This window comes from Aspergillus brunneoviolaceus, assembly GCF_003184695.1.
Source record: "Aspergillus brunneoviolaceus CBS 621.78 unplaced genomic scaffold BO95scaffold_5, whole genome shotgun sequence".
NCBI classification, from domain to species: domain Eukaryota; kingdom Fungi; phylum Ascomycota; class Eurotiomycetes; order Eurotiales; family Aspergillaceae; genus Aspergillus; species Aspergillus brunneoviolaceus.
This window is the reverse complement of record NW_020290735.1, coordinates 73,782-86,850: the sequence shown is the minus strand read 5'-3', so window position 1 is coordinate 86,850 and position 13,069 is coordinate 73,782. Positions and strand designations below refer to the sequence as shown.

The 13,069-nt window shown below is 52.9% G+C and overlaps 6 protein-coding genes across 6 annotated transcripts; 4 read left to right on the top strand and 2 right to left on the bottom strand.

The window, feature by feature from the left end:
• Positions 1 to 27: 27 nt before the first annotated feature.
• BO95DRAFT_478696 (glutathione synthetase) lies at positions 28 to 1,700 on the bottom strand (the record flags this gene model as incomplete). The annotated part of the gene is made up of 2 exons (XM_025590051.1): positions 1,318 to 1,700; positions 28 to 1,260 (listed from the first exon to the last, which is right to left on the bottom strand). Exons 1-2 carry the CDS (start codon positions 1,561 to 1,563, stop codon positions 28 to 30), a joined length of 1,479 nt encoding a protein of 492 aa, XP_025446719.1. The 5' UTR covers positions 1,564 to 1,700.
• A 175-nt stretch (positions 1,701 to 1,875) lies between these two features.
• BO95DRAFT_193934 (GPI-anchor transamidase) lies at positions 1,876 to 3,335 on the top strand. Its single transcript, XM_025580973.1, has one exon. It carries the CDS (start codon positions 1,965 to 1,967, stop codon positions 3,192 to 3,194), a length of 1,230 nt encoding a protein of 409 aa, XP_025446718.1. The 5' UTR covers positions 1,876 to 1,964; the 3' UTR covers positions 3,195 to 3,335.
• Positions 3,336 to 3,754: 419 nt separating this feature from the next.
• On the top strand, positions 3,755 to 4,327 carry BO95DRAFT_193932 (uncharacterized protein). Its single transcript, XM_025580972.1, has one exon. It carries the CDS (start codon positions 3,853 to 3,855, stop codon positions 4,165 to 4,167), a length of 315 nt encoding a protein of 104 aa, XP_025446717.1. The 5' UTR covers positions 3,755 to 3,852; the 3' UTR covers positions 4,168 to 4,327.
• Positions 4,328 to 7,248, top strand: BO95DRAFT_193931 (cell division control 45 family protein). The gene has a single exon (XM_025580971.1). It carries the CDS (start codon positions 4,488 to 4,490, stop codon positions 7,170 to 7,172), a length of 2,685 nt encoding a protein of 894 aa, XP_025446716.1. The 5' UTR covers positions 4,328 to 4,487; the 3' UTR covers positions 7,173 to 7,248.
• Positions 7,249 to 7,874: 626 nt separating this feature from the next.
• BO95DRAFT_438531 (uncharacterized protein) lies at positions 7,875 to 9,922 on the top strand. Its single transcript, XM_025585539.1, has 3 exons — positions 7,875 to 8,723; positions 8,859 to 9,382; positions 9,579 to 9,922. The coding sequence occupies exons 1-3, from the start codon at positions 7,943 to 7,945 to the stop codon at positions 9,777 to 9,779; spliced, it is 1,506 nt and encodes a 501-aa protein (XP_025446715.1). The 5' UTR covers positions 7,875 to 7,942; the 3' UTR covers positions 9,780 to 9,922.
• Positions 9,923 to 10,620: 698 nt separating this feature from the next.
• On the bottom strand, positions 10,621 to 13,062 carry BO95DRAFT_193936 (polynucleotide adenylyltransferase). Its single transcript, XM_025580974.1, has 7 exons — positions 12,663 to 13,062; positions 12,444 to 12,592; positions 12,005 to 12,379; positions 11,726 to 11,937; positions 11,058 to 11,664; positions 10,899 to 11,013; positions 10,621 to 10,845 (listed from the first exon to the last, which is right to left on the bottom strand). The coding sequence occupies exons 1-7, from the start codon at positions 12,809 to 12,811 to the stop codon at positions 10,644 to 10,646; spliced, it is 1,809 nt and encodes a 602-aa protein (XP_025446714.1). The 5' UTR covers positions 12,812 to 13,062; the 3' UTR covers positions 10,621 to 10,643.
• Positions 13,063 to 13,069: the final 7 nt, after the last annotated feature.

Here is a 13,069-nt window from a genome sequence, read left to right as displayed (position 1 = left end):
GTGGATTAACATTTGTTCAAGAACACATCAGTATAGGAGTGGAGTGTCAAAGCACCCATAGCCCTTCAACACACTCATCTCATCCACGTCGGTATGCTTGGTTATGTATGACCACCCAGCAACTGTGTTGCTCAGAATTTCAGAGCCCTCTGTTGTCTTCTTCCAGATACAGGTCCCGATCACGCCGAGCTCCGATACGACCGGGCCCGAACCAATGCCCTGCGGCGACATGAGCACATTATACACCGCCGGCGAGTGGATGCGCTCCATCAAGATGTATGCACACCACGCGGAACGCGCAACCGAAGCCAGAAAGTCAGGTATATCCGCCCCATAGACATTGTGACCCCCACCCTCATGTGACGGTTTCAACACGTAGTTCCCCGCGACATCTGAATCAGTTGCCCAGTTTCGAGCCCGCAGACCCGCTTGGGACTCATCCAGCGGATACATGGGTACAAACGTCTTTCTGATCTTGGCCGCCTTGTTTGGTGACAGGAACCTCTCCACTGATCCGGGCTCTGTGAGGGCTTTCTGAACCTTCCTAAATGTGAGGATCTGTGCCAATAATGATGGGCATTTGATCGCTCGGGATGTCTCCAATCGCACTCGCGCCCTCTTGCCTACATGGTCGTATTCGTCGGCTTCGTAGCCTGCGCGCAGGTAGACGACGGAGATCTCGATTGGGACTTGTGACTGCAGCCACGATGGGTGAAAGAGCAGCTCTTTCGTTTTGGACAGGGATGTGGTTTCGAGTAGATCGTCGTCCCATTCGACACGGTAGGCTAGGACGGGACTGGCTTGATTCCACAGCGCATATTCGACGGGCCGCTCGTCAGCAATGTTGAAGTTCTGGGGCTGGACAAGAAGGAGGACTGCTGTTTCTGCAGCTACCTTGCTCTTTGCTTGCCCATAGAGGGCGTGCGCTTCTGCGAGGCAGGCAGCTAGTGATTGAATATTGTTATTTTCGGGCAAGGCAGCAAGACCAACAGGTGAGTTTCCGTTTGTGAGGGAATTGTATGCCCCTGTACGGGTGAAATGGCGGTGCATATCCACGGTCTTTTGTGCGTGGGATGCCCCGGCGCAGGAGAAGGTATTGAACTCTACTTGCTTCAGCTGCGGGATGGAGATTGAGCCGTCGGCTGGGTCGATAGCCAGCTTGGAGGTTCCGTCGCCTTGAAGCATGTAGTCCAAACGAAATATTCCACATGAAATATTTTGGGTGTGCCCACCTACGCGCTTGACGTCTTGGTGTATCTCCTACAAAGCCGCAGCAAGCGGGTTGACGTGAAGGATCTCCTGTATGGTTGTCTGTACCCAATGCTCATCTTCGGTCATAGCACAGTACAGCTCGTTATAGATGCTCTGCAGGTTTAGTGCTTCATCGAATTGCGCTCGAGGGAATGGCGTTGGGAACAGCGTGACTCCGATGGGACAGCAGAGGACACTGTGTGCAGATTGGCTGCGGACACGCTTGAGCAGGAAGCCATGATTTATCTGCCAATCCTGAACGCTGGAAGCCAGCCAGAGGCCTTGCTCCTCGGATAGTGGTGGAGGGTACATGTCAGGTTATTGTTCACATGGATGTACAGTAGATTTGACACCATTGATCATCTTATCTCAAACACGGATACAACATAATGAGAGAGTAGCAGTCCGCTCACCACAGAGCTGTGCACTGCCTCACTACCTCATGGCCTACCTAGTACCTAGTACTGATGGGCCTATGACTGATGCGCATGTGAACGATTGTCTTTTGGCACTTGAACTGATTAAGTGTCAATCTGATTTTATTCCTAATGTAGTTAGCGCACTGACTCCACCGTATCCGCTTCGGTGCCTGAGGATTGCCGCTCTTACTCCTCCGCCGCCGCCCCCGAATCTGTGCTGTGCCTGGCCATTGTCACATCTGCATTGATAATCATCCACTTTGATCATGCTCTAAACTCCTCCCATCGCTCGCCATGTTGACCCTGTTTCCAGGGCTCCTTCGGGCCCTTCCCTTCGTTTTTCTTCTATTCACAGTCTCCGTAACCTCTGAGCATACGTCGAACTGGGCCGTTCTCGTCTCTACCTCTCGCTTCTGGTTCAACTACCGCCACCTCGCCAATGTCCTTTCCCTCTATCGCACCGTTAAGCGGTTGGGTATTCCTGACTCGCAAATTATCCTAATGCTCCCCGACGATATGGCCTGCAACCCCCGCAACGCTTTTCCTGGAACCGTTTACAGTAACGCCGACCGCGCAGTCGATCTCTATGGCGACAACATCGAAGTCGACTATCGCGGTTACGAGGTCACCGTGGAGAATTTCATTCGTCTCCTGACCGACCGTCTCGACGAGGACGTGCCCCGCAGCAAGCGGCTTGGTTCCGATGCAGGAAGCAACGTTCTGGTATACATGACCGGCCATGGGGGCGACCAGTTCTTGAAGTTCCAGGACTCTGAGGAGATCGGGGCATGGGACCTGGCGGATGCCTTTGGTCAGATGTGGGAAAAGAAGCGTTACCATGAGCTTCTGTTCATGATCGATACTTGCCAGGCCAACACCATGTATACGCATTTCTACTCGCCCAACATCATTGCCACCGGATCGAGTGCGCTCGACCAGTCCTCGTACTCCCACCATGCGGACAGTGATGTGGGTGTAGCGGTGATTGACCGGTGGACATACTATGTGCTGGAGTTTCTCGAAACGCAGGTAACGAGTGCGAACTCGAAACAGACCCTGGGCGACCTCTTCGATTCTTACGATGAGTCCAAGATCCATTCCCAGCCGGGCGTGCGGTGGGACCTCTTCCCTGGCGGCGAGCAGGAAGGTCGCCTGCGGACGGTGGTCGACTTCTTCGGAAATGTTCAGAATGTCGAAGTTGAGAATGTCAATGGCACTGAGCCGGGCTCCCTCAAGGAGGACCTCATTGAGATAGCCCGGCTGCTTGAGAAATGGCGCACCCACGACCGGGACATGTTTGCCGGGCACAATGACTCAGTTCTGCAGGCTGGGGCAGCCGTTTCACGTCCGGAGTCAGATATACACCATCAGTTGTCCCCGCATCACACAGTCAAGATGAAGGTTGGACCCGCGAGGATGACCGAGGAGTCCACCTGGGAGAAGCGGTTCATTGGCTTGACTGTGCTTGGTGCATGTGCTGCCATCTGGCTCGGCGGCTCTGTTCTAGGCGCGAGCTCTGCTTGATTTGGGATGTCGTATGGCGTGTAAAGCGTGTCCAGTTTTCGTATATTCTATTTGTGTTCATTTTCACTATACCTAAGCTCGTTCGTTATTAATCTTTCTCTCTCTCTCTCTCTTTTTTCTGTTCCTTCTTCTCATGATCACGAAACTACTTGCTTATTAATGGTCTTGCTAACCAAGATGATTGTGATGACTGGGCGTAGTGGCGCAGAGGAACCGGCGGCAATTGCTTTTCTGACCATATTCAAGCAATGATCGCAAACGCAAATCTATCTGGAATCGGGTATGATATCGTCGATTCTAGGACGAACTCATACAAGGCAATCCTATCCTTGGTCTGATTACGGAGGAATCAATGTTCATTCGCATGTGGTACAACATCTAACTATAAGCAGGAACGAACCCCTCCGAGACAAACAGGTACATACAGTACAAGCGCGTAACACGAGAGACGGAAGTGTGTGAGAAGAATTGGAAACATTGTCAGCCCTTCCCTCGCAACACCAGCAACTGAAAGTATGCCGAAGGTCTCCAGCAAAAAGAGGAAAAGAAAAACAGGAAAGAGAGAAAGAGCACTGGGCACTGGGCACCTCCTGGCAAGGGAAAGCTGAGGGAAAGGGGAAATTCTTCAGTGGAAACCAATTGAATTGGGAGTAAAGCAATGAATCCTAAAAGAGAAAAAGAAGGCTTGGCAGAAACTCGACCTCCCGCACGTGCCAGACGCGTCGTCGGGCCCTGGAGATGCGCGACGGGAAAACCGATTATTACTTCGTTACTTCTGTTAACTTACTTTAGCCGCTCAACTGCCCTACTTTGCCCTCTCTTGACTCGATCTCAATTGTCCCCAATAAACATCTTACCCCTCTTAGACAATGGAGTCTTTGACCTTTTAGAATTTGTTCTTCCCTTAACTTGCAAGAGATTGCTCCTCCTACTTCTCTCCCTCCCATTGTTATCCCACCATCTTTCTATCTAAATCCCCCCACGGAGTTGGGGCCTGTGGAAGGGGGCCCTTTCTGTCGCTGCTGCTGGTGCTGCTGGTGCTAGTGGTCCTGCTGCTCCTCGCACTTCACTGTCTACTTTACCAGTTTGTTGAAAACTTTCCCCCGAATACTATCATTAACCCGCGCATACATACGCGCGCGCGCGTGTGTGGAGGTGATTCTCGATAAAAACTTACCAACCTAAAAGAAAAGACCGGCCCAACGGACCTTACCTTCCACGTTCGAGTCGAGGAGAGAAGTAGTGCGGCGGGGGTGTGTCTTTTCGCGCCTTGCTTAGTTTTCACCCGCCGCCATGTATCTCCCTCGTCAACTTATCTCCCATCTATACCTACAATTACTCCGCTCACATCACCCATTGTCCCCACCGGTGCTCATCCTCGTCGCCCTTGAACCCGATGCGCTCTGTGCCTGTCGAATCCTGACCGCCCTACTCAAGCGCGACTATATCCCCCACAAGATCCAACCCGTGGCCGGCTATGGTGATCTCTCGCGCGCCGGCGAGGAGCTGGTCAAACCCATGCGGACGACGAATGGCGGTAGCGGGGGTGTTGTCATCTGTCTCGGGGTGGGTGGCTTGGTTGACCTGACTGAGATCTTGTGCTTGAGTGGCCCGGACGAGGAAGACGAAAACAATAACGAGGATGACGAGGGACGAGGGGCACAGGATATGGGAGGGGTGGAGGTTTGGGTGTTCGACGCACGACGGCCCTGGAACCTATCCAATGTGTTCGGGGGCGAGGCTATCACTGATGCTGGTGGCATAGCAGACACTGGTACCGGCAATGAGAGACGGAAACTGCGCGGGGTGGACAGAGGGTGCATCACACCCGGGTACGCATCGGGCAATGGGGGCATTGTGGTCTACGACGACGGAGATATTGAGGAGGAGCTCGGTAAGGAGCGAGAGGCGTATTGTGAATTGATGGCGATGCCGGAGGTGGATGAGGAAGCAGATGATTTTGACGACATTGACGCCGATGGATCGGAGAGCGACGGTCAAGCCGATCATCCTTCTAGCTCGGATTCCAAGAAGCGGAAGTCGTGGTCGCGCCAGGATGATGAGGACGAATCCGACGAGGACGATGGTCCGCCTCGTCAGCGTAGGAGGAGTGATTCGGTATGTTTTGTTTGTCCGCGGTACTCGCGGCGGTTGTTCTTCGAGGCTAACCTGATTGCTCTCGTGCAGGGCTCGTATATCATCTCATCTCCAAGTCGTCCCCGAAGGATGGGGCACGATTCCTCTAACTCCTCTCGCTCCGTTACGCCGACGTCGGACTCGCCATCCCCCATACATCCCAAACCGCCTTCTGAACGGTCCTTAAGGCGTCGGTTGCTTCGAATGCGAAGGAAATATGAAGGCCTCTTGCAGAGTTACTATAACTCCGGCACGTCGTACTCGGAGCCGATATCGTCCCTTGTATATTCACTTGCGTCCGAGCTTGGTCGAGAAGATAATGATCTACTGTGGCTGGCCATTGTAGGTGTGTCGAGCTTGGAACTTAGTGGCCGAACGATGTCCGGCGTGGGCGTTTCTAACGCGCTGGAGTATGGTGGCTCGGCTGGTTGGGGCGGAGAACGAGGCGAACGAATACGGCAGATCATGAGAGATGAAGTCCACCGATTAAACCCTCCAGATCCCTACGAGCGCGACATCAGAGGCGAAATCAACGGTGTCATCCCGACCACTGCTCGGTCACCAACCGACAAGTCAATCCGACTCTCTCCCGAGCCTCGGTTCCTTCTCATTCGACACTGGTCGCTCTACGACAGTATGCTTCATAGCCCCTACCTGGCATCAAGATTACATGTCTGGACGGAACATGGTAAGAAGCGATTACACAAACTGCTCGCGAAAATGGGCATCAGTCTTAATCAAAGTCACCAAAACTATACTCACATGGATATGGAACTTAAGCGAGTATTACGGCAGCGTCTGCTCAAATACGCACCCATGTACGGACTCGATGGGCTTGTTCCTCCCGAAGCCTCCGGTCATGCTGCATCTCGTGAAGGGTGGGGTTTCGTCCGCTGCTGGGGTTGGAAAGCTTGCCTTTCTGCCACTGACGTCGGCGTTATCATTGGTGCTATTTTAGAGGTTGGCCCGGAGGATGCTCCTGGCACGTGGGATGCGAAACGGCTATCGAAACCTGCCCTCGAGACGAATGACGATGTATCTACTGAATCTGACCTGTCCAGTCTTCTCCCCCGGTTTTGGAGTGCGTATGATGCGCTGTCACTGACATCGGAGTCGCCGACGCTGCTCCTCGGCTCACTTTCTCTTGCACAACATCTCCACCGCGCCATCCTGCGCACTGGTACATCGTTGTTGTCCAAACATCAGATCCGGCACTTGCGCGCATTCCGCATTGCCGTTGTCAAGGACGGCCCGGATCTCAAATTATTCACCAACCCTGGAGCGCTGACGAAGTTGGCTCTCTGGGTCGCGGAGGCCATCCGCGTGCAGGAACGGGAACGAGCGGATACCGTCAAAATCGGCCGCAGACGGGCTGTTGGCACCCCATTAGTTCTGGCCGGGCTTGATGAGGATCGAGGTCTTTATGTGGTCGTCGGCACAGGAGGTGGAGGAGGTGTTGTCGACTTTGCTGCTCTAACCAAACGCCGCGAGGAGAGACGGCGGAAAAAGGAGTCCAAGGAGAAAAGCCGGAAAGAGCGAGAGCAGCGTCGAGTCAAACGCGCTGCGGAGCGTGCAGCAAGGGATGATGACGAGCACGAGGACGGGGACGAGGAAACCGAAGAATCCTCCTCAGAGTCCGAATCGGAATCCGAGGACGAGCAGGACCTGCGTGGCAACAAGCACCTTCTGCGGAATCGGTTTGGGATTGCCTTCCAGGAAGTGGTCCAAGAAACCAGTGCCCGCGTTCGCATCGATAGTTTCGAGCACTGCGTGGTCGAGGTGCAGAAGGAGGATCTAGGAGGCTTTCTCGAAGCTCTCAGCTTCCGCAGCGTTGTTGGCTGATAGCCGCGGCTGGCAAAATGTTCTTAGGCTTATGCCGCGACCCATCCCTTTGTTACTGTTTCATGCTCTATAATCATCTTGATGCGCCTGCTGACACACCAATCTCTTATTCCCTAGTCATGTTTGAGGCGGTATATGGACGTTTTGATACTCTATCTTGCACGGGATGCAGCTTCGAGGAGAGCCGGTGAATTTTTTGTTTTCTGTTTTCTTTTCTGCTTCAAAGTTCTGGAAGACATAAAAGGAGGAGGACATGCATAATGACAGGTTGATAACCATCTTTGCGATCGTTCGACTTTCTTTTTTTTCTTTCTCACTGTGTTCAATGACTGTGACTCCTTCAGGTTGGTTGGTTGTGGGAATTGACACTTTTGGATATAGCTGCATTCTGTCACTGGTTGCTTTGCTTCACTCATGATGACTGATTTGCATCTCCGCACATTGTCATGGCGCTTGTGGTGTTTTGAGTGGATTGGCTGCTGACTGTTGTTGATGTCCTGGTCTTCTTTTCCTATGCATAGCATATAGCATCATGCATTCAGCAAGATATGATTTTTTCTCTTATTTCTCTCGACCGAGTGGAGTGACTGGAGATTGAAGACACGGGGAGTTCGGCTTTCTGTCCGATCTTACTCACTCTCTCCCCGCTTTATCTCCCCACATCGCCTTATCTTTCCAGTCTATTTATTTATTGCGCCCTCACCACAACAACCAACCCCCCCCCTCATCATGTTCCGAATAACCAAGCCATAGAAAACTTCATACTCACCATGGCTAGTATTCGCAAATACCCGGTGCTGTCGCGCCAAAGCACCCTGGCTCAATTGCCCCCTGAGTCCACCATCGACGCTGAAGCCCAGATCGCAAAGCTCCTCTCGACTACCTCACCCAGTCGTCTCGTCGTGCTTGATGACGACCCCACTGGCACCCAAACCTGCCATGACATCGCTGTCCTTACCGTATGGGACATTGACACCCTTGTCAAGGAGTTCCGCCAACCGTCCGGCGGGTTCTTCATCCTGACTAACTCGCGCGCCTTTCCCGCCAGCGAAGCCGAGCAGCTGATCCGCACCATCTGCGAGAACGTCGCCGAAGCCGCCGCACGCACCCATCAGACAGTGGACATCGTCCTCCGCGGTGACAGCACGCTGCGCGGCCACTTCCCCCTCGAAGCCGACGTCGCGCAGTCGGTGTTCGGCCCCGCCGCAGCCATCATCCTCGCCCCCTTCTTCTTCCAAGGCGGCCGCCTCACCTTCAACGACGTGCACTACGTCGCCGAGGGTGACTCACTCGTTCCTGCGGGCACCACCCCGTTCGCGCGCGATGCCACCTTCGGATTCCACAGTTCCGACCTCAGGGACTACATGATGGAGAAAGCACCGGGACGGTTCAGCCCCCAGGAGATCCACTCGATCACCATCGAGGATATTCGTCTCGGAGGACCGGAAGTCGTGTGCGAGAAGATGCGACAGATTCCCGAAGGCAATGTGGTAATCGTGAACGCCGCCGCGGAGTCGGATATGCATGTTTTTGTCGCCGGGTTACTTCTGGGTATGTCCCCCGGCCCCTATTCTTTCCTCATCCCGGATCAGAAACAAGGTGCATGGCGGATTACCCCCTAAACATCTCTTTCCCTTCCTCCTACACCTGGTCACCCATGCTGAATAAACAACCTATACTATCAAGCCAAATCCCAATCCCAGTCCGCAAAACCCTACCTCCACCGCACGGCCGCCTCGTTCGTCTCCACCCGCCTCTCCATCCCCACCATTTCCCCCCTCACAGCAACCGCTCTCGACCTCCCGCACCCCAAAAGTACAGGAGGGCTCATCCTGGCCGGCTCGTACGTGCCCAAGACCACCGCGCAACTCAAGTCTCTAACGGACCGCCACGGGCCGATGGGCACCAACGCCCTCGCCATCCTGACCCTCGATGTCCCTGCGCTCCTTACCCAGCCTACCCCTTCTCCCTTCGCCAACGCCACCGATGACAAGACCCCCAGAATTCACACCGCAATGGCAGACCTCGTTACCCACATCCAGACGTCCTTGCAAGCAGGGAAGGACACCTTGGTGATGACGAGTCGGGATCTCGTGACCGGTGACGGAGGAGGGGAGAGTCTAAAGATCGGAGGAAGAGTGGCAGAGGCTTTAGTGGAGGTGTTGAGGGGGGTGGTCGCTGGGGTAAGGCCGCGGTATATTGTTGCTAAGGTTCGTAGAGCAAATTCGTTTTTTTTGTTTTTTTTTTTTTTTTCCTTTGCGGCTCGTTTCCTGGCTCGATGTTTTTCTATGTGGTTTCGCTCAGATGGGCTTGGGAATTCTGGGACCTTGCCGGGTTTGCTCTAAAGGGTTGTTGACTGATTGCCCATGACTGGATGGCTGACTTTTCTGGTGGTTCTGGCAATAGGGTGGGATCACTTCGTCCGATGCGGCAACGAAAGGACTGGAGATCAGGCGCGCCATGGTGGTCGGCCAGGCGGCGCCGGGAGTGCCAATTTGGCGTTGCGATGAGCCAACCTCGCGACATGCGGGGGTTCCGTTTGTGGTATTCCCGGGTAATGTCGGTGGGGAGGGAACATTGTGTGAGCTGGTTGAGGCGTGGAGTTGATCAGAGTGATGTTCGGTTACGACAAAATTGGGTGTGCATATACCACACTAATCATACTGATAGAAGTCATTCATAGACATTATACGGCGTCAAATCAGTGGAAGGAAAGCTAAAATCTGAAACTGAGATTGTGTTAGAGTGGCCCCATGGCCACGGAATGTGTAGCTTTATTCGACTAGACCTAACTGGCAGATACACCAGCACCTAAGTCAAAGCATGCAAGGCATTATGTACAGCGGTTAACCGTCGGTTCCTGAAAAGCGGCTCCAAATGATATCCTGTACCCTTACGGCCATTGAGTCATGGGAAGATAGCTGTCCGGCTCTTACGACCAATTACAAACCGGCGGCACCTCATTGATGCGAGGCATGACCATCTGTAGTATGCCACTGGCTGGCTGGCAGGGACATGAGGAGTACGAAGTGAAGACTGGAAGCAGCGCAAAGAAAGACGATCAGGGCAGAGAAGTGTAGAAGAACCAACCTTGAAAAAGTTTTGCCGGTAGGCGTCGACTTGTTCGCAATGCAAGCAATCCGGATACCAGATCAACTGGGTAATCGGTCAGATACGGCTGCGATTGTGTTTTTATCAATGCTTGTTCGTCCAGAGCAAGGGAACGGCTTATTTCGAACCCAAATACCGTTCATCAATTTCTGGCCCTCGGCTTGTGTTTGGTGGGGAGCAGGCCCCGGTGGAATTGTGTTCTCGGATGCACTATACCACGACTCACGCGGGCGTGGTTGCAGTGCTAGCCACCCCGTTGGAGATACCATTGGATGTGACCTGGCGCTTGGCAGCCGATTGGGATGCGTCCTGTGAAATCAGTTGATATCAGTTATATCCAGACATCGGATCTGACAAGTTTCACACGATACGCGATGATGCGCATTTCGTTACGTGGGCTAGCGCCGCTTCGTGATATACTTTGACTATCTTGTTTGCACTTACGTCCAATGAATCGATGCTCCGCTTGTGGCCGCTTGTGTCGGACTTCTTAATGACCTTCTTCTTCGGCCGAAGGGGCTTCTTCTCTCCGGGTTGGAAAACATCATCCGGCAGGTCGAAACTGGCAATGATCATCAGCATAAGATTTGCTTGTGTAGTGCATGAGACACTTACTTGCGAACATGAGTGATAGCCACATCCATGACCCCGGGCTGATATCCAGGCCATGTGGTGCAAAGAGACTTGAACAGCTGGGCATCGGATGAGATATCCAATGACCGTGAGGCACCTTCACAGGTCAGCGAGTTCACAGGTGAGGCGCATTTGACGTACCTGGTTCGAGTGGTTTCAGCTCCAGCCCAATATAGTACGTTGCCGTATACATGACTCGAGTGTCCTCGGCAGCTTTCTCTTCCGTAGCCGGAATCTCTGTATTTTCCGCACCGTTTTGCGCAGCAGCTTCGTGGGCCGCATCCTTAGTCTCATCAGTGGTCTCGGTTTTGATTTCCCTATCCTGGTACTTAGTAGAGCCAGTCTTGACTGCCTCAATTTCCTCCTCGGAAGAAACCTTGTGTACCCTCTCGAAACCTTTAGGGAATGGATGGGCGACGGCAATTGTAGCCTTCCTGTCAAGGGCACCGACGAGGTGGCGGATTTTAGATTCCACAAGACCAGACCACACCGATTCTGCTTCCTTGGTTCGGCTGGAAGCCGTAATGCTGAGGTAGTATTTGTAGTCCTGAGTGAAGAACGTGTGCCGTTTGAACAAATCATTCCAGTTGAGCTGCTTCATGAAAATCTTATCCACAATGTCACCGCCCCTCTGTAACTCTCGAAGAATCACAGTCTTGGTTGACACGGAAACATTGTGAGTAGCGCACATGGAGGGATAGGCAGGCGTGATAATGGGCATCAAATGGAACCGATCACCGTTGTAGATCTATACTGACATCAGTTACTCACCTCGCCACGCATCGTTACTTTTCTCGGAGAAGCTTTACCTTAGGGTTCCACACTTTCATTTGGAGAGGGCCATCTTCAATTGGCTTCAGTAAGACGGGCTGAGGCCAGGCCCACTTTGTCATGATCCGGAAGAATTTGCCAACAATGACTGAGCCGGTGGCTTGAGGGTATAGTTGACACACTCGTGCGACAAGCATTGCCCAAGCAACGCCACCTGGGAATCCCACAACATTGGCATAAATCGCTCGCTCTAATCAAAAGAGGTGATGTTAGCGCAACAAGAAATATAGTCTAGGACCATGGACATGGGCACTTACGCTGTGCCCACAGCTTAATGGCGCGCAAGGCCAGGCGGAAGGTTTTTTGCTGAGGTACAAGCTCCAGAATCTGGTCGGTCACACGGGTTCCATTGAGCGACCGAACTTCCTTTTCATCCAAGCCTCGCAGATAATCATTGTTTTTTAGGTCGAGACTCATAGGCACGGATGGTACGATCAGGCGCGCGAATATCAGATCGATGCTAATGCCCGACAGCTCCATCTTTATGATTGGGACGAACGCATCGGGGACTGGTGTCATTTTCTCGATTGCTCCAGGTGGAGCCATCTGTTCAAGGACAAGGGGGAATTCAGCAAAGAAATCGTCGATGACGACATGCTTGGGTCCGACCACCAGCGTATCAATATCCGAACCTATTGACAAAAGGCATCAATATCCCTGATCTTAGCTCTGACAGGCAAATTCGGCCAAACCAACCTGGCCCATAAACACCAAGGCGGTAACTGCCGTATGTGAGAATCTTCCCTCCAGCTGCCTCCACGGCCGCAGGGGAGAGACCCTTCTTGCGGCTGACAACTTTGACAAACTCGATGGCGACACGCTGAAGAAGTTGAAGGACTTGTTGTCTAGGGTGCACAAGCAAAGTCAGCATCTTTCTGAAGCAGCTTCAGCCAAACCTGAGAGGATCCGTCTCACCTCCGTTCGGTCTCCGCCGGACTTTCGAAGTTATTCTGCGCCTTCAGCTCGGAAATCAGATCATCGTTGGCGGTAAGCTCATCTGGAGTAGGAAGGGCGGTGGAAATCGGAGGAGTAACTCCCCACTGCCTGGCTGGTGGTGCTGTCATGTTGGCTCTTTCGTCTGTCGAGTGTTACAGGATAAAGCGGTTGCGCCGAATAGGCGCTGGGTAGGCAGGCAGGCGACTAGATACGGAATAGGCGCGAAAAGTGAAGGAAAGACTAGACAAAGTGTGGAATAGGAAATCACCAGCTATGATGAAAGGAATATCTTAGAGCGTGGTAGTGACAATATGAAAGGGGGAAGATTAAAAGGGAAGGTAAGGAAAAGTGGCTGGAATTGTAACAGCTGCTTTGATCGATTCGGA